Source organism: Entelurus aequoreus, linkage group LG01, assembly GCF_033978785.1.
Source record: "Entelurus aequoreus isolate RoL-2023_Sb linkage group LG01, RoL_Eaeq_v1.1, whole genome shotgun sequence".
Lineage (NCBI taxonomy): Eukaryota > Metazoa > Chordata > Actinopteri > Syngnathiformes > Syngnathidae > Entelurus > Entelurus aequoreus.
In genome coordinates, this window is record NC_084731.1 from 16,688,733 (window position 1) to 16,716,321 (window position 27,589).

Below are 27,589 nucleotides of genomic sequence, written 5' to 3' on the forward strand. Positions count from 1 at the left end.
GTTTGAATGACTGAGTATTTCATGGAATCTACTTTTATACCCAATCATGGCACCCACCCGTTCCCAATTTGCCTGCACACCTGTGGGATGTTCCAAATAAGTGTTTGATGAGCATCCCTCAACTTTATCAGTATTTATTGCCACCTTTCCCAACTTCTTTGTCACGTGTTGCTGGCATCAAATTCTAAAGTTAATGATTATTTGCAAAAAAAAATTAATGTTTATCAGTTTGAACATCAAATATGTTGTCTTTGTAGCATATTCAACTGAATATGGGTTGAAAATGATTCGCAGATCATTGTATTCCGTTTATATTTACATCTAACACAATTTCCCAACTCAAATGGAAACGGGGTTTGTAGATGCCCGTATCGGCTGTAAAAATGTACTTTACGAAAGAGAAGTGTGGGATACTGTTAGAATAATTGTCTCTAAGTTATCACAAAAACGTTGTGTTTCAATGAGTTCCCAGCGAGAAGCAAAAACATGTCTTTGAACCTACCAAGAAGGCTTGTAAAACTCCACTGTGTAGGGGGGGAAGCAACATGAAGGTGTTCTGTTTTCTTTCATGTATTGTAATCAACAGAAAGATATTGTTTTAACCCAAGGACTACAAAGCGGAGAGAAAGCAGGATCTGCCCAAGTTCCAGACACCGCTTTTTTGAACTCTTTTACGAACCTTCCTTTGAACTGTTGTACGACCTTTTCTTTTGAACTGTTCTGTAACCAAAGGCAACGCTGTTTACGACCCACTTCCCTTTGGAGGCAGCTGTTGCCATGTGGTCAGGGAAAGTCCAAATAAAGGAGGAGGCGTACAATCTTTCGCCAGAGCGTGCTGGAGACTGTGCAAGAGTACAGACCAGACGTCTCTCCTCAAATTGAGCCCAATTTAATTCTGTCTGTTTAATTCTTTGCTTCTTGTCTTGTTTAATAGATGTCATCAGTGTTGGAACCTGACAGATACTTCTCTTGTTGCCTTATTTGTATTTGACTTTATTAAATGTATTTATATTATCATTTGGTGCAGCCGGGCGGGAGCAGGAGGGGATAGAAAGAGGAAAAAAAAGGAAGACAGAGGGGGGGAATTGTGGGGACAAGAGGGGGATAAGACAGAAAGACAAAAACAACAACAGCAAACACAACAACAACAACAATAGAGCAACATCAGCAAATAGGATATGTACAAATATAATAGTAAAAGGGATAGTAAAGAAGCAGTTATTGAAATAAATAATAATACAGAAATGACAATGAGCATTATTACACTACAAATGGATCAATACCAATAGAAATAGTGCTATTGATAATTAATAATACCAATAATTTACCTCTATTATCAACAATACAATTGTTCAAATGCAACAATACATATATGTAATAGCTAGAGATACAAAAGAAAGCAGAAAAATGGAGGGGAAGAAAGAGAAGCCAGCTATATTAACCTTGTAGATTGTTATAGTAACAATAGGTTAAGCTTTGTCAGTGTGCCATGTGTTATACCCAGTTTACCCTAGGGCAACAACGTTAATATATGTTCGATGAAACGTGATTATATGCATGAGTGTATGTGTGCATATGTACTTGTATATGTACAGTATGTGTATATGTGTGCTTGTACAGTGAATGTATATGTACATGTATGTGTATATGTATGTTTGTACAGTGAATGTATATGTATGTGTATATGTATGTTTGTACAGTGAATGTATATGTATATTTGTACAGTAAATGTATATGTACAGTATGTGTATATGTATGTTTGTACAGTGAATGTATATGTACATGTATGTGTATATGTATGTTTGTACAGTGAATGTATACGTACAGTATGTGTATATGTACAGTATGTGTATATGTATATTTGTACAGTGAATGTATATGTATAGTATGTGTATATGTACAGTATGTGTATATGTATGTTTGTACAGTGAATGTATATGTACATGTATGTGTATATGTATGTTTGTACAGTGAATGTATATGTACATGTATGTGTATATGTATGTTTGTACAGTGAATGTATATGTATAGTATGTGTATATGTACAGTATGTGTATATGTATGTTTGTACAGTGAATGTATATGTACAGTATGTGTATATGTATGTTTGTACAGTGAATGTATATGTACATGTATGTGTATATGTATGTTTGTACAGTGAATGTCTATGTACATGTATGTGTATATGTATGTTTGTACAGTGAATGTATATGTACATGTATGTGTATATGTATGTTTGTACAGTGAATGTATATGTACATGTATGTGTATATGTATGTTTGTACAGTGAATGTATATGTACAGTATGTGTATATGTATGTTTGTACAGTGAATGTATATGTACATGTATGTGTATATGTATGTTTGTACAGTGAATGTATACATACAGTATGTGTATATGTACAGTATGTGTATATGTATGTTTGTACAGTGAATGTATATGTATATTTGTACAGTAAATGTATATGTACAGTATGTGTATATGTATGTTTGTACAGTGAATGTATATGTACATGTATGTGTATATGTATGTTTGTACAGTGAATGTATATGTACAGTATGTGTATATGTACAGTGAATGTATATGTATGTTTGTACAGTGAATGTATATGTACATGTATGTGTATATGTACAGTGAATGTATATGTATGTTTGTACAGTGAATGTATATGTACATGTATGTGTATATGTACACTACCGTTCAAAAGTTTGGGGTCACATTGAAATGTCCTTAATTTTAAAGGAAAAGCACTGTACTTTTCAATGAAGATAACTTTAAAGGCCTACTGAAACCCACTACTACCGACCACGCAGTCTGATAGTTTATATATCAATGATGAAATCTTAACATTATAACACATGCCAATACGGCCGGGTTAACTTATAAAGTGACATTTTAAATTTGCCGCTAAACTTCCGGTTCGAAACGCCTCTGAGGATGACGTATGCGTGTGACGTAGCCCGACGAACACGGGTATGCCTTCCACATTGAAGCCGTTACGAAAAAGCTCTGTTTTCATTTCATAATTCCACAGTATTCTGGACATCTGTGTTCGTGAATCTGTTTCAATCATGTTCATTGCATTATGGAGAAGGAAGCCGAGCAAGCAAAGAAGAAAGTTGTCGGTGCGAAATGGACGTATTTTTCGAACGTAGTCAGCCACAACAGTACACAGCCGGCGCTTCTTTGTTTACATTCCCGAAAGATGCAGTCAAGATGGAAGAACTCGGATAACAGAGACTCTAAACAGGAGGACTTTTGATTTGGATACACAGACGCCTGTAGAGAACTGGGACAACACAGACTCTTACCAGGATTACTTTGATTTGGATGACAAAGACGCAGACGTGCTACTGTGAGTATGCAGCTTTGGCTTTTTTTTGCGTATGTACGTAACTTTTTTTAAATATATAAGCTTTATGAACCTTGGGTTAGGTGAACGGTCTTTTGGGCTGAGTGATTGTGTGTGTTGATCATGTGTTTGAATTGTATTGGCGTGTTCTATGGAGCTAGGAGCTAGCAGAGGAGCTAGGAGCTAGCATAACACGTACCGTACCGTACGTGCGCGTCACGTACGGTACTTTTTAAAAATATATAAGCTTTATGAACCTTGGGTTAGGTGAACGGTCTTTTGGGCTGAGTGATTGTGTGTGTTGATCGGGTGTTTGAATTGTATTGGCGTGTTCTATGGAGCTAGGAGCTAGCAGAGGAGCTAGGAGCTAGCATAACAAACACGCAGGTGTTATTATGCAGGATTAATTTGTGGCATATTAAATATAAGCCTGGTTGTGTTGTGGCTAATAGAGTATATATATGTCTTGTGTTTATTTACTGTTGTAGTCATTCCCAGCTGAATATCAGGTACCGTGAGTATGCAGCCTTGGCTGCTAAACATTCGATAACTTGACCGTATGTGCGCGTCACGTACGTAACTTTTTAAAAATATATAAGCTTTATGAACCTTGGGTTAGGTAAACGGTCTTTTGGGCTGAGTGATTGTGTGTGTTGATCAGGTGTTTGAATGGTATTGGCGTGTTCTATGGAGCTAGGAGCTAGCAGAGGAGCTAGGAGCTAGCATAACAAACACGCAGGTGTTTTTATGCAGGATTAATTTGTGGCATATTAAATATAAGCCTGGTTGTGTTGTGGCTAATAGAGTATATATATGTCTTGTGTTTATTTACTGTTGTAGTCATTCCCAGCTGAATATCAGGTCACCCCCGGCTCTCACAGCATCTTCCCTATCTGAATAGCTTCAACTCCCCACTAGTCCTTCACTTGCACTTTACTCATCCACAAATCTTTCATCCTCGCTCAAATTAATGGGGAAATTGTCGCTTTCTCGGTCCGAATCTCTCTCACTTCATGCGGCCATCATTGTAAACAATAGGGAACTTTGCGTATATGTTCAACTGACTACGTCACGCTACTTCCGGTAGGTGCAAGCCTTTTTTTTATCAGATACCAAAAGTTGCAATCTTTATCGTCGTTGTTCTATACTAAATCCTTTCAGCAAAAATATGGCAATATCGCGAAATGATCAAGTATGACACATAGAATAGATCTGCTATCCCCGTTTAAATAAAAAAAATTCATTTCAGTAGGCCTTTAAACTAGTCTTAACTTTAAAGAAATACACTCTATACATTGCTAAAGTGGTAAATGACTATTCTAGCTGCAAATGTCTGCTTTTTGGTGCAATATCTACATAGGTGTATAGAGGCCCATTTCCAGCAACTATCACTCCAGTGTTCTAATGGTACAATGTGTTTGCTCATTGGCTCAGAAGGCTAATTGATGATTAGAAAACCCTTGTGCAATCATGTTCACACATCTGAAAACACTTTAGCTCGTTACAGAAGCTACAAAACTGACCTTCCTTTGAGCAGATTGAGTTTCTGGAGCATCACATTTGTGGGGTCAATTAAACGCTCAAAATGGCCAGAAAAAGAGAACTTTCATCTGAAACTCGACAGTCTATTCTTGTTCTTAGAAATGGAGGCTATTCCACAAAATTGTTTGGGTGACCCCAAACTTTTGAACGGTAGTGTATATTTGTACAGTAAATGTATATGTACACTATGTGTATATGTATGTTTGTACAGTGAATGTATATGTACAGTATGTGTATATGTACAGTATGTGTATATGTATGTTTGTACAGTGAATGTATATGTACATGTATGTGTATATGTACACTACCGTTCAAAAGTTTGGGGTCACATTGAAATGTCCTTAATTTTAAAGGAAAAGCACTGTACTTTTCAATGAAGATAACTTTAAACTAGTCTTAACTTTAAAGAAATACACTCTATACATTGCTAATGTGGTAAATGACTATTCTAGCTGCAAATGTCTGCTTTTTGGTGCAATATCTACATAGGTGTATAGAGGCCCATTTCCAGCAACTATCACTCCAGTGTTCTAATGGTACAATGTGTTTGCTCATTGGCTCAGAAGGCTAATTGATGATTACAAAACCCTTGTGCAATCATGTTCACACATCTGAAAACAGTTTAGCTCGTTACAGAAGCTACAAAACTGACCTTCCTTTGAGCAGATTGAGTTTCTGGAGCATCACATTTGTGGGGTCAATTAAACGCTCAAAATGGCCAGAAAAAGAGAACTTTCATCTGAAACTCGACAGTCCATTCTTGTTCTTAGAAATGGAGGCTATTCCACAAAATTGTTTGGGTGACCCCAAACTTTTGAACGGTAGTGTATGTTTGTACAGTGAATGTATATGTACATGTATGTGTATATGTATGTTTGTACAGTGAATGTATATGTACAGTATGTGTATATGTATGTTTGTACAGTGAATGTATATGTACAGTATGTGTATATGTATGTTTGTACAGTGAATGTATATGTACAGTTGCTACTGTTGACGTGGCTTTTTTGCCGAGGTCTGAAGGACAACAACAGATATAAAGTCGGATTCCAGGAAGGAGAAGGCAGAGGAAGATTCCACCCCTGGAAGCAGACACCTCATTGCATCTTCATACATCGTGATAATATACAGTATATTGTAGTCGCAGTGTTGAATGCTACTAGGGACAGCTCAGACAAATTGTATTAGAATTGTATCCAATAGGGAATAAATACTTTTGATTTTATGTTTGTGCATGGAGTCCTCTTTAAGCATCTTCTGGCTCCGGATTAAACAAACAGCAACAACAGAGAAGACAAGGCAAGCGGTTTGGTGGAGAAGCCGGCAATCAAAGTGCAGGGCAGAAAGAAACTCCAAAATGTCTGTCAAACGCCAAACAATGTTGAGCAGGTAGCACATGGAGCACAAAGAATAGTCTTTTATTCAGGGATTTTTTTTTTCCCTCTGAAAGGTGAGGAGAAAATTATTTCTTCTTATTAAAATCATTCAGCTGTGGGTAAACATTTTTTTTTTTACAAAAAATGGCATAACGTCTGTTTAACTGAGGAAAATGCAATACGTGTGTTATTCTCTGCCGCTTTTGGAGAAATAATCACACTTGTGGGGCTTAAAACGAAGTTAGGATTTTACCGGCGGGGTGCGGAAATGTAAAACTCGCCTTTAAGTCGCCACCGGCCTCTCAATAACACGGTCACTTAAGCACCTGCTGGAGGATTTGAAGAGAGTCGTAGCCTGAGATTGGTTCAAAAATGAGCAATGCATCCTTCACTTTTGTTGTTGTTTATATTAAAGCAGGGGGGGGTCAAAGTCATTTTAGCTCAGGGGCCGCATGGAGGAACATCTGTGCACACCGGACTATAAAAATCATGGCATTAAAACTATCAGCCTCAGCCTTCCCGGTAAGGTCTATTCAGGTGTACTGGAGAGGAGGCTACGCCGGATAGTCGAACCTCGGATTCAGGAGGAACAGTGTGGTTTTCGTCCTGGTCGTGGAACTGTGGACCAGCTCTATAGTCTCGGCAGGGTCCTTGAGGGTGCATGGGAGTTATCCCAACCAGTCTACATGTGCTTTGTGGACTTGGAGAAGGCATTCGACCGTGTAGTCCTGTGGGGAGTGCTCAGAGAGTATGGGGTATCGGACTGTCTGATTGTGGCGGTCCACTCCCTGTATGATCAGTGTCAGAGCTTGGTCCGCATTGCCGGCAGTAAGTCGGACACGTTTCCAGTGAGGGTTGGACTCCGCCAAGGCTGCCCTTTGTCACCCATTCTGTTCATAACTTTTATGGACAGAATTTCTAGGCGCAGTCAGGGCGTTGAGGGGATCCGGTTTGGTGGCTGCAGGATTAGGTCTCTGCTTTTTGCAGATGATGTGGTCCTGATGGCTTCATCTGGCCAGGATCTTCAGCTCTCACTGGATCGGTTCGCAGCCGAGTGTGAAGCGACTGGGATGAGAATCAGCACCTCCAAGTCTGAGTCCATGGTTCTCGCCCGGAAAAGGGTGGAGTGCCAGCTCCGGGTTGGGGAGGAGATCTTGCCCCAAGTGGAGGAGTTCAAGTACCTCAGAGTCTTGTTCACGAGTGAGGGAAGAGTGGATCGTGAGGTCGACAGGCGGATCGGTGCGGCGTCTTCAGTAATGCAGACGCTGTATCGATCCGTTGTGGTGAAGAAGGAGCTGAGCCGGAAGGCAAAGCTCTGAATTTACCGGTTGATCTACGTTCCCATCCTCACCTATGGTCATGAGCTTTGGGTTATGACCGAAAGGACAAGACCACGGGTACAAGCGGCCCAAATGAGCTTCCTCCGCCTCATCATCTACATCAACTATATCATTATCTACATCATATATATAACTATATCATCATCTACATCAACTATATCATCATCTATATCAACTATATCATCATCTCCATCACCAATATCATCATCTACATCAACTATATCATCATCTACATCATATATATAACTATATCATCATCTACATCAACTATATCATATCTACATCAACTATTTCATATCTACATCAACTAGATCGTCATCTACATCAACTATATCATCATCTACATCAACTATATCATCTTCATCTACATCAACTGAATCATCATCTACATCAACTATATCATCCACATCAACTATATCATCTACATCCACTATATTATCATCTACATCAACTATATCATCATCTACATCAACTATATCATCGACATCCACTATATCATCATCTACATCAACTATATCATCATCTACATCGACTATAGCATCATCTACATCAACTATATCATCATCTACATCAACTATATCATCATCTGCATCAACTATATCATCTACATCAACTATATCATCATCTACATCGACTATATCATCATCTACATCAACTATATCATCATCTACATCAACTATATCGTCATCTCCATCAACTGTATCATCATCTACATCAACTATATCATCATCTACATCATATATATAACTATATCATCATATATATAACTATATCATCTACATCAACTATATCATATCTACATCAACTAGATCGTCATCTACATCAACTATATCATCATCTACATCAACTATATCATCATCATCTACATCAACTATATCATCATCTACATCAACTATATCATCATCTACATCAACTATATCATCTACATCCACTATATCATCTACATCCACTATATCATCATCTACATCAACTATATCATCATCTACATCAACTATATCATCGACATCCACTATATCATCATCTACATCAACTATATCATCATCTACATCGACTATATCATCATCTACATCAACTATATCATCATCTACATCAACTATATCATCATCTGCATCAACTATATCATCATCTACATCAACTATATCGTCATCTACATCAACTATATCATCATCTACATCGACTATATCATCATCTATATCAACTATATCATCATCTACATCAACTATATCATCATCTACATCAACTATATCATCATCTACATCCACTATATCATCATCTACATCAACTATATCATCATCTACATCGACTATATCATCATCTACATCGACTATATCATCATCTACATCAACTATATCATCATCTACATCGACTATATCATCATCTGCATCAACTATATCATCATCTACATCAACTATATCATCATCTGCATCAACTATATCATCATCTGCATCAACTATATCATCATCTACATCGACTATATCATCATCTACATCGACTATATCATCATCTACATCAACTATATCATCATCTACATCAACTATATCATCATCTACATCGACTATATCATCATCTACATCGACTATATCATCATCTACATCAACTATATCATCATCTACATCAACTATATCATCATCTACATCAACTATATCATCTACATCAACTATATCATCATCTGCATCAACTATATCATCATCTACATCAACTATATCATCATCTGCATCAACTATATCATCATCTACATCAACTATATCATCATCTACATCAACTATATCATCATCTGCATCGACTAAATCATCATCTACATCAACTATATCATCATCTACATCAACTATATCATCATCTGCATCGACTATATCATCATCTACATCGACTATATCATCATCTACATCAACTATATCATCTACATCAACTATATCATCATCTGCATCGACTATATCATCATCTACATCAACTATATCATCATCTACATCAACTATATCATCATCTACATCAACTATATCATCATCTACATCAACTATATCATCTACATCAACTATATCATCATCTGCATCAACTATATCGTCATCTACATCGACTATATCATCATCTACATCGACTATATCATCATCTACATCGACTATATCATCATCTACATCGACTATATCATCATCTACATCGACTATATCATCATCTACATCAACTATATCATCATCTACATCAACTATATCATCATCTACATCGACTATATCATCATCTACATCAACTATATCATCTACATCAACTATATCATCATCTACATCAACTATATCATCTACATCAACTATATCATCATCTGCATCAACTATATCATCATCTACATCAACTATATCATCATCTGCATCAACTATATCATCATCTACATCAACTATATCATCATCTACATCAACTATATCATCATCTACATCAACTATATCATCATCTGCATCAACTATATCATCATCTACATCAACTATATCATCATCTACATCGACTATATCATCATCTACATCAACTTTATCATCATCTACATCAACTATATCATCATCTACATCAACTATATCATCATCTAAATCAACTATATCATTATCTGCATCAACTATATCATCATCTACATCAACTATTTCATCATCTGCATCAACTATATCATCATCTACATCAACTATATCATCATCTACATCAACTATATCATCATCTGCATCAACTATATCATCATCTACATCAACTATATCATCTACATCCACTATATCATCATCTACATCAACTATATCATCATCTACATCAACTATATCATCGACATCCACTATATCATCATCTACATCAACTATATCATCATCTACATCGACTATATCATCATCTACATCAACTATATCATCATCTGCATCAACTATATCATTTACATCAACTATATCATCATCTACATCGACTATATCATCATCTACATCGACTATATCATCATCTACATCAACTATATTGTCATCTACATCAACTATATCATCATCTACATCGACTATATCATCATCTACATCAACTATATCATCATCTACATCAACTATATCATCATCTACATCGACTATATCATCATCTACATCAACTATATCATCATCTACATCAACTATATCATCATCTACATCAACTATATCATCATGTACATCAACTATATCATCAACTACATCAACTATATCATCATCTACATCAACTATATCATCATCTACATCAACTATATCATCATCTGCATCAACTATATCATCATCTACATCAACTATATCATCTACATCCACTATATCATCATCTACATCAACTATATCATCATCTACATCAACTATATCATCATCTGCATCAACTATATCATCTACATCAACTATATCATCATCTACATCGACTATATCATCATCTACATCAACTATATCATCATCTACATCAACTATATCATCATCTACATCAACTATATCGTCATCTACAAAGACTATATCATCATCTACATCATCTATATCAACTATATCGTCATCTCCATCAACTGTATCATCATCTACATCAACTATACCATCATCTACATCATATATATAACTATATCATCATCTACATCAACTATATCATATCTACATCAACTAGATCGTCCTCTACATCAACTATATCATAATCTACATCAACTATATCATCATCTACATCAACTATATCATCATCATCTACATCAACTATATCATCATCTACATCAACTATATCATCATCTACATCAACTATATCATCTACATCCACTATATCATCATCTACATCAACTATATCATCATCTACATCAACTATATCATCGACATCCACTATATCATCATCTGCATCAACTATATCATCATCTACATCAACTATATCATCATCTACATCAACTATATCATCTACATCAACTATATCATCATCTACATCGACTATATCATCATCTACATCAACTATATCATCATCTACATCAACTATATCATCATCTACATCAACTATATCGTCATCTACATCGACTATATCATCATCTACATCAACTATATCATCATCATCTACATCTACTATATCATCATCTACATCAACTATATCATCATCTACATCAACTATATCATCTACATCCACTATATCATCATCTACATCAACTATATCATCATCTACATCAACTATATAATCGACATCCACTATATCATCATCTGCATCAACTATATCATCATCTACATCAACTATATCATCATCTACATCAACTATATTATCTACATCAACTATATCATCATCTACATCGACTATATCATCATCTACATCAACTATATCATCATCTGCATCAACTATATCATCATCTACATCAACTATATCGTCATCTACATCGACTATATCATCATCTACATCAACTATATCATCATCTACATCAACTATATCATCATCTACATCAACTATATCATCATCATCTACATCAACTATATCATCATGCACATCAACTATATCATCATCTACATCAACTATATCATCATCTACATCAACTATATCATCATCTACATCAACTATATCATCTACATCCACTATATCATCATCTACATCAACTATATCATCATCTACATCAACTATATCATCGACATCCACTATATCATCATCTACATCAACTATATCATCATCTACATCGACTATATCATCATCTACATCAACTATATCATCATCTGCATCAACTATATCATTTACATCAACTATATCATCATCTACATCGACTATATCATCATCTACATCAACTATATCGTCATCTACATCAACTATATCATCATCTACATCGACTATATCATCATCTACATCAACTATATCATCATCTACATCAACTATATCATCATCTACATCGACTATATCATCATGTACATCAACTATATCATCAACTACATCAACTATATCATCATGTACATCAACTATATCAACTATATCATCATGTACATCAACTATATCATCATGTACATCAACTATATCATCATCTACATCAACTATATCATCATCTACATCAACTATATCATCATCTACATCAACTATATCATCATCTACATCAACTATATCATCATCTACATCCACTATATCATCATCTACATCAACTATATCATCATCTACATCAACTATATCATCGACATCCACTATATCATCATCTACATCAACTATATCATCATCTACATCGACTATATCATCATCTACATCAACTATATCATCATCTGCATCAACTATATCATCTACATCCACTATATCATCATCTACATCGACTATATCATCATCTACATCAACTATATCATCATCTGCATCAACTATATCATTTACATCAACTATATCATCATCTACATCGACTATATCATCATCTACATCAACTATATCGTCATCTACATCAACTATATCATCATCTACATCGACTATATCATCATCTACATCAACTATATCATCATCTACATCGACTATATCATCATCTACATCGACTATATCATCATGTACATCAACTATATCATCAACTACATCAACTATATCATCATGTACATCAACTATATCAACTATATCATCATCTACATCAACTATATCATCATCTACATCAACTATATCATCATCTACATCAACTATATCATCATCTGCATCAACTATATCATCATCTACATCCACTATATCATCTACATCCACTATATCATCATCTACATCAACTATATCATCATCTACATCAACTATATCATCGACATCCACTATATCATCATCTACATCAACTATATCATCATCTACATCGACTATATCATCATCTACATCAACTATATCATCATCTGCATCAACTATATCATCTACATCCACTATATCATCATCTACATCGACTATATCATCATCTACATCAACTATATCATCATCTGCATCAACTATATCATTTACATCAACTATATCATCATCTACATCGACTATATCATCATCTACATCAACTATATCGTCATCTACATCGACTATATCATCATCTACATCAACTATATCATCATCTACATCGACTATATCATCATCTACATCGACTATATCATCATGTACATCAACTATATCATCAACTACATCAACTATATCATCATGTACATCAACTATATCAACTATATCATCATGTACATCAACTATATCATCATCTACATCAACTATATCATCATCTACATCAACTATATCATCATCTACATCAACTATATCATCATCTACATCAACTATATCATCATGTACATCAACTATATCATCATCTACATCAACTATATCATCATCTACATCAACTATATCATCATCTACATCAACTATATCATCATCTACATCAACTACATCATCATCTACATCAACTATATCATCATCTACATCAACTATATCATCATCTACATCAACTATATCATCATCTACATCAACTATATCATCATCTACATCAACTATATCATCATCTGCATCAACTATATCATCATCTACATCAACTATATGATTTGCCTGAGAAGCATGTGGCCTGCGGGAGGGTTGCAATACTAATAAAAAATATCATCCCGGGGGCCATGGATCATTCATTTGCGGGCCGGAGTTGGCCCGCGGGCCTTGACTTTGACACCTTGTATTCCTATTAAACTGTCACATTACCAACCTGCGTACTGCAGCAAGAAACTTTGGAGCGGAAAACGGCAAAAGACATGGCGTGACATTTTCTGACAATGATAGCAAGCGACAGCAATTGGGTCTCACTTAGTGTGACCTCCCAGAAAGGGACAAAAACAGCGGGACGTGATGGAGGCAGCCAGCCAGCCCTGAGCTCTACATATCAAGGAGTCTAAGCGGCAGTAATCAGTCACATCTTCACAATCACTACTTTCTGATGCCTCAGTAAATTCAGGCTTACATGCATTCTCATTTAGGACACTAAAGAATGACGCTGGAACCTACGAAGTTTCCCTTTTTCCTCAGCCTAACCCCGGGGTCTGGCTTTGAAACAAAATGTCAACAAATAATGGATAGTTAATTCATTTTATTTTATTCAGTTAGTTTATTTCAATCCAACACTTGTTTTTTTGGAGAGTTTGGTGATCTTGGAATATGAAAATAAAACGTATTTTAATGTTTTGTCGTTTGAAATGTACAAAACCCAAAACCAGAGAAATTGGCACGTTGTGTAAATGGTAAATAAAAAGAGAATACGATGATTTGCAAATCCTTTTCAACTTATATTCAATTGAATAGACTGCAAAGACAAGATACTTTATGCTCCAACTGAGAAACTTTTTTTTTTTTTGCAAATAATCATTAACTTAGAATTTAATGGCAGCAACACATTGCCAAAAAGTTGTCACAGGGGCATTTTTACCACTGTGTTACATGGCCTTTCCTTTTAACAACACTCAGTAAATGTTTGGGAACTGAGGAGACACATTTTTGAAGCTTTTCAGGTGGAATTCTTTCCCATTCTTGCTTGATGTACAGCTTAAGTTGTTCAACAGTCCGGGGGTCTCTGTTGTGCTATTTTAGGCTTCATAATGCACCACACATTTTCAATGGGAGACAGGTCTGGACTACAGGCAGGCCAGTCTAGTACCCACACTATTTTACTATGAAGCCACGCTGTTGTAAAACGTGGCTTGGCATTGACTTGCTGAAATAAGCAGGGGCGTCCATGATAACGTTGCTTGAATGCTCCAAAACCTGTATGTACCTTTCAGCATTAATGGTGCCTTCACAGATGTGTAAGTTACCCATGTCTTGGGCACTAATACACCCCCATACCATCACAGATGTTGGCTTTTCAACTTTGCGCCTATAACAATCCGGATGGTTCTTTTCCTCTTTGGTCCGGAGGACACGACGTCCACAGTTTCCGAAAACAATTTGAAATGTGGACTCGTCAGACCACAGAACACTTTTACACTTTGCATCAGTCCATCTTAGATTACCTTGGGAACAGCGAAGCCGGCGGCGTTTCTGGGTGTTGTTGATAAATGGCTTTGGCTTTGCATGGTAGAGTTTTAACTTGCACTTACAGATGTAGCGACAAACTGTAGTTACTGACAGTGGTTTTCTGAAGTGTTCCTGAGCCCATGTGGTGATATCCTTTACACACTGATGTCGGTTTTTGATGCAGGGATCAAAGGTCACGGGCATTCAATGTTGGTTTTCAGCCTTGCTGCTTACGTGCAGTGATTTCTCCAGATTCTCTGAACCTTTTGATGATATTACGGACCGTAGATGGTGAAATCCCTAAATTCCTTGCAATAGCTGGTTGAGAAATGTTGTTCTTAAACAATTTGCTCACGCATTTGTTGACAAAGTGGTGACCCTCGCCCCGTCCTTGTTTGCGAATGACTGAGCATTTCATGGAATCTACTTTTATACCCAATCATGGCACCCACCTGTTCCCAATTTGCCTGTTCACCTGTGGGATGTTCCAAATAAGTGTTTGATGAGCATTCCTCAACTTTCTCAGTCTTTTTTTGCCACTTGTGCCAGCTTTTTTTGAAACATGCTGTAGGCATCAAATTCCAAATGAGCTAATATTTGCAAAAAAATAAAGTCTTCCAGTTCAAACGTTAAGTATCTTGTCTTTGCAGTCTATTCAATTGAATATAAGTTGAAAAGGATTTGCAAATCATTGTATTCTGTTTTTATTTACCATTTACACAACGTGACAACTTCACTGCTTTTGGCGTTGGTAAATTTTTTATGACTGTGTCAGTTTGACGTTGGTACGGGTTGTTTTCCTTCATTTCCTGTGAGTTGTTCAAAATTAAAAAAATAAAAATCAAGGTTTGTATTATAAGAAAAGTCCAATTGGGGCAGAAAAGCTTTTACACGTCTTTGTACCAAAGGATATCGAAGACATCTTGTTTGCCACTAAAAGCCAAATGTTGTTCTGATTTTTGGGAAGGAAGAGGTCATCACACGTAATGTCACTCTTGCCAAAGTGGCTTCATTTTATCGAGTATTTGTCTCACTTTGATGCACTCAAAACAACACAAACCCAATTTTCCTTCGTCCCGAAGGATTTCTTGCATTTGACTCTGTAGAGTCAGTGTCTTTTCCTTACCGACATCCACAACGGATGAATAACTCCTTTGCCAATAATCAGGGGCGGGGGGGGGGGGGGGGGGGGGGGGGGGGTCGTTATTAAGCCAATTGGATTGACTGCATCATTGTATTAATTGAAGCTCATGGAGAGAATGGCAAGAGTCTGCAAAGCAGTAATTAGAGCAAAGGGTGGTTATTTTGAAGAAACTAGAATATAAAACATGTTTTCAGTTATTTCACCTTTTGTTAAGTACATAACTCCACATGTGTTCATTCATAGTTTTGATGTGACAATCTACAAGGTAAGTAGTCATGAAAATAAAGAAAACATATTAAATGAGAAGGTGTGTCCAACATTTTGGACTGTACTGTATATACACTATATTGCCAAAAGTATGATGCCGGTCCACCTTTTTGCAGCTATTACAGCTTCAACTCTTCTGGGAAGGCTGTCCACAAGGTTGCGGGGTGTGTTTATAGGTATTTTCCACCATTCTTCCAAAAGCGCATTGGTGAGGTCACACACTTGGCCTGTCTCTCAGTCTCCATTCTAATTCATCCCAAAGGTGTTCTATCGGGTTCAGGTCAGGACTCTGTGCAGGCCAGTCAAGTTCATCCACACCAGACTCTGTCATCCATGTCTTTATGGACCTTGCTTTGTGCACTGGTGTGCAGTCATGTTGGAAGAGGAAGGGGCCCGCACCAAACTGTTCCCATGGAATTGTCCAAAATGTTTTGGTATCCTTGAGCATTCAAAGTTCCTTTCGCTGGAACTAAGGGGCCAAGCCCAACTCCTAAAAAAAAAAACAACCCCACACCATAATTCCTCTTCCACCAAATTTCCCACTCGGCACAATGCAGTCCGAAATGTAGCGTTCTCCTGGCGACCTCCAGACCCAGACTGGTCCATCAGATTGCCAGATGGAAAAGCGTGATTCATCAGTCCAGAGAAGGCGTCTCCACCGCTCTACAGTCCAGTGGCGACGTGTTTTACACCACTGCATCCCACGCTTTGCATTGGACTCGGTGATGTATGGCTTAGATGCAGCTGCTCGGCCATGGAAACCCGTTACATGATGTTCTCTGCGTACTGTACGTGGGCTAATTGGAAGGTCACATGAAGTTTGTAGCTTTGTAGCAACTGACTGTGCAGAAAGTCTTTGGACTATGCTGACCTCTCTGTCAGTTTACGTGGCCTACCACTTGGTGGCTGAGTTGCTGTTGTTCCCAAACTCTTCACTTTTCTTATAATAAAGTTGACTTTGGAATATTTAGGAGCGAGGAAATTTCACGACTGGATTTGTTGCACAGGTGGCATCCTATGACAGTTCCACGCTGGAAATCACTGAGAGCGGCCCGTTTGTTCACAAATGTTTGTAGAAACAGTCTCCATGCCTAAATGCTTGATTTTATACACCTGATTCTCATCATTTGGATGGGTGGCCATATACCTTTGGCAATGTAGTGCACGATAATAGTTTTTCCACTCTACCGGTACTTTAAACACCCGTAAAGTACAGTATATTAAATGTCAGAAAAATTGTATGTAAATTATCAAAAAACTTTCTGTTCTCTGAGTTTCCAGTGAACAGACAAAAAGCTGTCTTTGTTGCACCAAGCCAAAGGCTTGTAAAATTCCATTGTGTACGATGGGAGGAGACGGGAGGGTTTATCTATTTTTGATCCAAGACCTGCCCAGGCTCAATCCAGGACCAGTCCAAGCCAGAGGCATCTTTTTCTTTTGTGTTAATGAGACCGAAAACAATGGCTGTTTACATACCCCCCCCCCCCCCCCCCCCCCACCCCCCCATGCCTTTAGAAACAGCCGTTGTTATGTAAACAGGGAAAGTCCAAATAAAAAGAGGTAGCATACAACCGTTCGCCAGAGCGTGCTGGAGACTGTACAAGAGTACAGCCCGGACGTTTCTCCTCAAATTGAGGGGGGGGTCATCCACATCTGCGGTCCTCTCCAAGGTTTCTCATAGTCATTCACATCGACGTCCCATTGGAGTTGTGAGTTTTTCCTTGCCCTTATGTGGGCTTTGTACCGAGGATGTCGTTGTGGCTTGTGCAGCCCTTTGAGACACTTGTGATTTAGGGCTATATAAATAAACATTGATTGATTGATTGGTTATGTAAACGGGGAAAGTCCAAATAAAAAGCCCAGAGCGTGCTGGGGACTGTACAAGAGTACAGCCCAGACGTTTCTCCTCAAATTGAGCCAAATTTAATTCCGTCTCTGTTTAATTCCTTGCTTCTTGTCTCGTTTAATAGATGGCGTCAGTGTTTGAACCTGACATTAAAAATAAATGATATTAAATCGTGAATAGTAGGGGTGTAACGGTACGTGTATTTGTATTGAACCGTTTCGGTAGGAAGGTTCCGGTTCGGTTCGGAGGTGTACCGAACGAGTTTACAAACGGACATATTAAGTAGCGTAACGCACGTTGTGTAAACAATGCACACCGAGGCACAACACACTGCCGTGTGTTTCTTAAATGCCTCAAATGTCTGGCATTTTGAGTTAGGGTTGCGTGTATTTTCAATGTACGTTCAGGGTTAAGAAGGGGTTAAAAACAAAATTGTGCGTGCAGTAGCATTGGTGAGGGGCAGAGACAGAGAGAGAGAGAGAGTTATGATAAACGCGCATGCGTCGCCAGGCTCTGCTTTTTATCCATAGATTTATCACATTTATTTTTTTATTATCTATAGCAGGATGTCAAAAGTGTGCCCCGGAAGCCATTTGCGGCCCACAGCTAATGTTTTAAAGGCCCATGGCACATTCTAAAAATACTATTAAAATAAACAGAAATATAACAAAAGTGAAATAAAAAAGCTTAAAGGTTAAATGTAATTTAGAAAAAGTTGCAATGTTGACTAATAAAACAAAGCTGTTTTTTTTTTCTTTCAAACTGTCAATGCTCAAAACAATATTGAATCCAAATCAATGTTATTATGAATTATTGACCTATCCAAGGTTCCGATTGCTTCACATCAAATATTCCACTAAGAAAAATATTTTTGGTGGAAGATTTAGCAAATTTGGTAAATAAATAACCCCAAAATATATATTTTGTTGTTTTCTTACTGTACCGAAAATGAACCGAACCGTGACCTCTAACCGAGGTACGTACCGAACCGAAAATTTTGTGTACCGTTACACCCCGAGTGAATAGTTTTGATCACTGATTAAAACACACTGAGCGTAGTCAAGCAAGGAAACAAACCCACCACCACCATCACCTCCACCCAACACCACCGCTAACTATCTCAACTCCAAATATCCACTCCAACATACCGTCCTATAGTAATCTCTGTACGGAGGAGCCATCTCCAAATCATCCTGGAAAACAAAAATTGGGGGAAACACGTCTCGTCAGACACAATCAACAGGAGTCCTTTTTCGTTGAGGCGGCAAAAAACAAACAAAAAAAATTAAATCTGCAAGCAGCGATGGACGGGACCGACTTTGAGGGCTCATAAAATCCAAACCGGAGCAGTACAAAAAAGTCTTTCATCAAGTTTTAATCAGAAGGGTTCAATCTCTCTCCTGTGCTAATTTGAAGCCGACACGACAAACGCGCTCAGAGGAGATAATGTTTGAAAAAAGGTGACTGTTTTTTTTATTTATTTTTTTTATTTAGCCTTTATTTAACCAGGTAAAATCCCATTGAGATCAAAGATCTCTTTTCCAAGGGAGACCTGGCCAAGAGGGCAGCAGCAAGGTTACATTAAAAACAGTAAACAAATACATAAAACATCACGTTTACAACATTAAAACTTGCTCACATAACACATGTGCACACAGACAAGGTAGACTGCAGTCCTTTCACAGAAGCTTTAAACTCATTCAACGTAACAAGGACTTGAAGTTTAATATTCGATTGTAGGTTATTCCAAGCCTTCGGTGCTGAAAACCTAAATGCTTTCTTGCCCAGTTCAGTTCTTACTTTGGGGACGGCAAATTGCAGAACATTCATTGAACGAAGATTGTGACTTCCTTGTTTCTTTGTTAAAAGACAAGACAGATAAGATGGAGTGATACCCAGAATGGTTTTGTAGATGAAAACATACCAAAGTTTTACTCAACTTTTGTTTTGAAGGGGGAATTGCAAACTTCCTGTTGATTTTTGCTGGGGGTTGTCAGTGTCTAGGTCTAATCTAGGTCTAAGTGAGACCTACATAGAGGTTTTTGTTTCATGTCTCTACGACATTCCTACTGGGAGTTAGAGGCAGTTTTGGCCGTGTTTTCTTCCTAGGGGGCGCTAGAGCGCAATTTTGGGTTTTATTTTTTTTTATTAGATCGCAATTTTCCCCAGTCCTGATGTGTGTGTCCAATTTGGTGAGTTTTGAAGCATGTTAAGGGGGTCAAATTACAGCTCAAAGAGGTGGCGGTATAATAATAAAACGCTAGAAATTCAATAGGGTCCTCTGTCCCAAAGGGACTCGGTCCCTAAAAGACATCCCAGGACAAGGGTCGCCTCTCAGCTGCGCTCGCACGTTCGACCTCGGCACCGGCGCTCTGCCATCATCACGGCGTTAACAACCCAGCTCACGGTGTATCAAAGCCCCCTCGTCCAAGCACCACCACCACCCGCCCCCCGGACAGCCAGGGATTCCGCCCCCGCACCACATCCCGTGTCTATAAACAGAGTCCTGACTCCAGCACAAGTTGCACTGGCACTAGTGGGAACTGGAATAAAAACATCTTCCAGACATGCACTTAGATGGAGAATGGATTTGAGGGCTCATAAAATCCAAACCGCGGCAGTAATTAAAAATTTTTCATCAACTTTTAATCAGAAGGGTTCAATCTCTCTCCTGTGCTAATTTGAAGCCGACACGACAAACGCGCTCAGAGGAGATAATGTTTGAAAAAAGGTGACTGTTTTTACTCAACTTTTGTTTTGAAGGGGGAATTGCCAACCTTCCTGTTGATTTTTGTTGGGGGTTGTCAGTGTATGAAATCTAGGTCTAAGTGAGACCTACATAGGGGTTTCTCATGTCTCTACGACATTCCTAATGGGAGTTAGAGGCAGTTTTGTCTGTGTTTTCTTCCTAGGGGGCGCTAGAGCGCAATTTTGAGTTTTGGGGTTTGGTTTTTTGATTAGATCGCAATTTCCCCCAGTCCTGATGTGTGTGTCCAATTTGGTGAGTTTTGAAGCATGTTAAGGGGGTCAAATTACAGCTCAAAGAGGCGGCGGTATAATAACAAAACGCTAGAAATTCAATAGGGTCCTCTGTCCCAAAGGGACTCGGTCCCTAAAAGACATCCTAGGACAAGGTCGCCTCTCAGCTGCGCTCGCACGTTCGACCTCGGCACCCGGCGCTCTGCCATCATCACGGCGTTAACAACCCAGCTCACGGTGTATCAAAGCCCCCTCGTCCAAGCACCACCACCACCCGCCCCCCGGACAGCCAGGGATTCCGCCCCCGCACCACATCCCGTGTCTATAAACAGAGTCCTGACTCCAGCACAAGTTGCACTGGCACTAGTGGGAACTGGAATAAAAACATCTTCCAGACATGCACTTAGATGGAGAATGGATTTGAGGGCTCATAAAATCCAACCGCGGCAGTAATTAAAATTGTTTCATCAACTTTTAATCAGAAGGGTTCAATCTCTCTCCTGTGCTAATTTGAAGCCGACACGACAAACGCGCTCAGAGGAGATAATGTTTGAAAAAAGGTGACTGTTTTTACTCAACTTTTGTTTTGAAGGGGGAATTGCAATCTTCCTGTTGATTTTTGCTGGGGGTTGTCAGTGTATGAAATCTAGGTCTAAGTGAGACCTACATAGGGGTTTTTCATGTCTCTACGACATTCCTAATGGGAGTTAGAGGCAGTTTTGTCTGTGTTTTCTTCCTAGGGGGCGCTAGAGCGCAATTTTGAGTTTTGGGGTTTGGTTTTTCGATTAGATCGCAATTTTCTCCAGTCCTGATGTGTGTGTCCAATTTGGTGAGTTTTGAAGCATGTTAAGGGGGTCAAATTACAGCTCAAAGAGGCGGCGGTATAATAATAAAACGCTAGAAATTCAATAGGGTCCTCTGTCCCAAAGGGACTCGGTCCCTAAAAGACATCCCAGGACAAGGTCGCCTCTGAGCTGCGCTCGCACGTTCGACCTCGGCACCCGGCGCTCTGCCATCATCACGGCGTTAACAACCCAGCTCACGGTGTATCAAAGCCCCCTCGTCCAAGCACCACCACCACCCGCCCCCCGGACAGCCAGGGATTCCGCCCCCGCACCACATCCCGTGTCTATAAACAGAGTCCTGACTCCAGCACAAGTTGCACTGGCACTAGTGGGAACTGGAATAAAAACATCTTCCAGACATGCACTTGGATGGAGAATGGATTTGAGGGCTCATAAAATCCAAACCGTGGCAGTAATTAAAACTGTTTCATCAACTTTTAATCAGAAGGGTTCAATCTCTCTCCTGTGCTAATTTGAAGCCGACACGACAAACGCGCTCAGAGGAGATAATGTTTGAAAAAAGGTGACTGTTTTTACTCAACTTTTGTTTTGAAGGGGGAATTGCAATCTTCCTGTTGATTTTTGCTGGGGGTTGTCAGTGTATGAAATCTAGGTCTAAGTGAGACCTACATAGAGGTTTTTCATGTCTCTACGACATTCCTAATGGGAGTTAGAGGCAGTTTTGTCTGTGTTTTCTTCCTAGGGGGCGCTAGAGCGCAATTTTGAGTTTTGGGGTTTTGTTTTTTGATTAGATCGCAATTTTCCCCAATCCTGATGTATGTGTCCAATTTGGTGAGTTTTGAAGCATGTTAAGGGGGTCAAATTACAGCTCAAAGAGGCGGCGGTATAATAACAAAACGCTAGAAATTCAATAGGGTCCTCTGTCCCAAAAGGACTCGGTCCCTAAAAGACATCCCAGGCCATCATCACGGCGTTAACAACCCAGCTCACGGTGTATCAAAGCCCCCTCGTCCCAGCACCACCACCACCCGCCCCCCGGACAGCCAGGGATTCCGCCCCCGCACCACATCCCGTGTCTATAAACAGAGTCCTGACTCCAGCACAAGTTGCACTGGCACTAGTGGGAACTGGAATAAAAACATCTTCCAGACATGCACTTAGATGGAGAATGGATTTGAGGGCTCATAAAATCCAAACCGCGGCAGTAATTAAAATTGTTTCTTCAACTTTTAATCAGAAGGGTTCAATCTCTCTCCTGTGCTAATTTGAAGCCGACACGACAAACGCGCTCAGAGGAGATAATGTTTGAAAAAAGGTGACTGTTTTTACTCAACTTTTGTTTTGAAGGGGGGAATTGCAACCTTCCTGTTGATTTTTGCTGGGGGTTGTCAGTGTATGAAATCTAGGTCTAAGTGAGACCTACATAGAGGTTTCTCATGTCTCTATGACATTCCTAATGGGAGTTACAGGCAGTTTTGTCTGTGTTTTCTTCCTAGGGGGCGCTAGAGCGCAATTTTGAGTTTTGGGGTTTGGTTTTTCGATTAGATCGCAATTTTCCCCAGTCCTGATGTGTGTGTCCAATTTGGTGAGTTTTGAAGCATGTTAAGGGGGTCAAATTACAGCTCAAAGAGGCGGCGGTATAATAACAAAACGCTAGAAATTCAATAGGGTCCTCTGTCCCAAAGGGACTCGGTCCCTAAAAGACATCCCAGGACAAGGTCGCCTCTCAGCTGCGCTCGCACGTTCGACCTCAGCACCCGGCGCTCTGCCATCATCACGGCGTTAACAACCCAGCTCACGGTGTATCAAAGCCCCCTCGTCCAAGCACCACCACCACCCGCCCCCCGGACAGCCAGGGATTCCGCCCCCGCACCACATCCCGTGTCTATAAACAGAGTCCTGACTCCAGCACAAGTTGCACTGGCACTAGTGGGAACTGGAATAAAAACATCTTCCAGACATGCACTTAGATGGAGAATGGATTTGAGGGCTCATAAAATCCAAACCGTGGCAGTAATTAAAATTGTTTCATCAACTTTTAATCAGAAGGGTTCAATCTCTCTCCTGTGCTAATTTGAAGCCGACACGACAAACGCGCTCAGAGGAGATAATGTTTGAAAAAAGGTGACTGTTTTTACTCAACTTTTGTTTTGAAGGGGGAATTGCAATCTTCCTGTTGATTTTTGCTGGGGGTTGTCAGTGTATGAAATCTAGGTCTAAGTGAGACCTTTTTCATGTCTCTATGACATTCCTAATGGGAGTTAGAGGCAGTTTTGTCTGTGTTTTCTTCCTAGGGGGCGCTAGAGCGCAATTTTGAGTTTTGGGGTTTGGTTTTTTGATTAGATCGCAATTTCCCCCAGTCCTGATGTGTGTGTCCAATTTGGTGAGTTTTGAAGCATGTTAAGGGGGTCAAATTACAGCTCAAACAGGCGGCGGTATAATAACAAAACGCTAGAAATTCAATAGGGTCCTCTGTCCCAAAGGGAGTCGGTCCCTAAAAAACATCCCAGGACGAGGCACCAGGCGCTCTGCCATCATCACGGCGTTAACAACCCAGCTCACGGTGCATCAAAGCCCCCTCGTCCCAGCACCACCACCACCCCCCGCCCCCCCGACAGCCAGGGATTCCGCCCCCGCACCACATCCCGTGTCTATAAACAGAGTCCTGACTCCAGCACAAGTTGCACTGGCACTAGTGGGAACTGGAATAAAAAAAACATCTTCCAGACATGCACTTAGATGGAGAATGGGTTTAAATGTTGGAGGGGGGAAAAAAGAAGAAGAAACTTACCAGTTTTGGGCTCTTCTTTGCAGGTGCCACCCCTGTTGATGTCAGAAAAAAAAACAGTTAATTACCAATAGATGAAACTGCAATCCAGTTTTTTTTTTGTTACTAAGTGCCACAAAATGACTCCTGAAATAATGGATCGGCACCCCGGATCGCTTTCGATCTCCTTCCCCTGCTTCCTTGCCTGACTGGCGTTTAGAGGGGGTGTGTGGAAAGTGTGTGTGTGTGTGTGTGTGTGTGTGTGTGTGTGTGTGTGTGTGTGTGTGTGTGTGTGTGTGTGTGTGTGTGTGTGTGTGTGTGTGTGTGTGTGTGTGTGTGTGTGTGTGTATGTGCAGCGCAATCTATCTGCATCACTGCCGCGGCCAGCCTCGGCTTGACTGGCGCAGCGCAGGAGCGGGGCCAGCCTGGGGGGGCTAACCCTGCACCCGCTAGACCCTGGCTATCCGACCGTGCATGTGTGTGTGTGTGTGTGTGTGTGTGTGTGTGTGTGTGCGCGTGTGTGTGTGTGCGTGAGATAGAGTTGAAGAGGAGAGGACAGAATCCTGGAGAGCAACTAAGCTGGAGAAGAAAAGAGAGAAAGCCACACTTGTGCTCTGGATGTCCTGGCCGTGGCATTACCCATGGAGAAGGAGTCCAAGATACTGAACATTAAATTATAGGCAACCGTCAGTTCCCCTCTTACTGAGACCATCTTCCTGCGCCCGCCGAGCGCCGCGCTCCGCCGTCGAAGGCTCCGGCATCTATAAGGCGGTCGCCGCGTCTTCCCCGTCTCTCCCTTTCCACTTGCCTTTTTTCCTTTTTTCTCCTCCTCCTCCTCTCTCACCTCCTTGCACACGGTCCTTCCTCCTCCCCTCCCCTTCCCCTCCCCTCAGCATCCTCCCACCCGCCCTCGCATTCCGGCAAGCATCCACGCAGCTGCAGACGCTTCTACCCCGGCGCACAACAAAGTGCGCTTAAAAATACAACAGAAGGGCTCTTTGGCCAATGATCAGTGACCAGAAATATCGTTTTCGCGGCCACGCCCGCGTGGAGAGGCGGAGGAGTGGAGTGGAAAGGCGGGCCGGGGGTGGAATGTGATCCCGAGACACATCACTGCGCTCCCCCCCTCCCTGGCTGCGCATTTGTGAGGAGTTATGGAAATGAGAGACAGGTCGTCTGTGCCAAAAACCGAACCATTAGTGTGCTATTTGAAGAGGGTCCTATTATGGGAAATAAAATTAATGAATATAAAACTAATTTTTTAACTGTTGGTACATGTTTTTTGTGGATTTGGGATCTCCATGAGTCCCGGAAAATGTGAAATCTAACCATGGAGGTATGGGGAAGGGAGCCGTAAAGAGGATTTGTAAAATACCCAGGTCAAAAATTGGTGGTTCAAGAAGAGGTTTGAAATCATGTGCACCGTACGAGTAATATTACCGTCTTTTTCGGACTATAAGTGAAGTGAAGTGAATTATATTTTATATAGCGCTTTTCTCTAGTGACTCAAAGCGCTTTACATAGTGAAAACCCAATATCTAAGTTACATTTAAACCAGTGTGGGTGGCACTGGGAGCAGGTGGGTAAAGTGTCTTGCCCAAGGACACAACGGCAGTGACTAGGATGGCGGAAGCGGGGATCGAACCTGCAACCCTCAGGTTGATGGCACGGCCACTCTACCAACCGAGCTATACCGCCCACTATAAGGCGCACTTAAAATCTTTTCATGTTCTCAAAATTCAACTAATGTAGGTAATAATCGTGGTTGTGCTTACCGACCTCGAAGCTATTTTGTTTGGTGCATGGCGAAATGATAAGTGTGACCAGTAGACGGCAGTCACACATAAGAGATACGTGTAGACTGCAAAAATTGGTGATCCAAGAAGAGGTTTGAAATCATGTGCACCGTTACGGTATTTTTCGGACTATAAGGCGCACTTAAAATCTTTTCATGTTCTCAAAAATCGACTAATGTACGGAATAATTGTGGTTGTGCTTACCGACCTCGAAGCTATTTTGTTTGGTACATGGCGAAATGATAAGTTTGACCAGAAGATGGCAGTCACACATAAGAGATATGTGTTAACTGCAAAAATTGGTGGTTCAAGAAGAGGTTTGAAATCATGCGCACCATTACCTTATTTTTAAAAATCCTTTTATGTTCTCAAAAATCGACAGTGCGCCTGATGTACGGCATAATTTTGGTTGTGCTTACCGACCTCAAAGCTATTTTGTTTGGTACATCGCGAAATGATACGTGTGAC

At 39.8% G+C, this 27,589-nt stretch overlaps 1 protein-coding gene across 6 annotated transcripts in view; it reads right to left on the reverse strand.

The window, feature by feature from the left end:
* Positions 1-27,589, reverse strand: part of magi1b (membrane associated guanylate kinase, WW and PDZ domain containing 1b) — a 430,901-nt gene that overhangs the window by 73,863 nt on the left and 329,449 nt on the right. For 5 of the 6 annotated variants that reach the window (XM_062044599.1, XM_062044611.1, XM_062044591.1 and 2 more), the window contains exons 13-14: positions 25,350-25,381; positions 19,922-19,966 (exon numbers count right to left, since the gene is read on the reverse strand). In XM_062044599.1, the coding sequence (XP_061900583.1) occupies positions 19,922-19,966; positions 25,350-25,381 (77 nt within the window). The remainder of the gene's footprint in view (positions 1-19,921; positions 19,967-25,349; positions 25,382-27,589) is intronic. The other variant, XM_062044630.1, reaches the window with a different exon arrangement.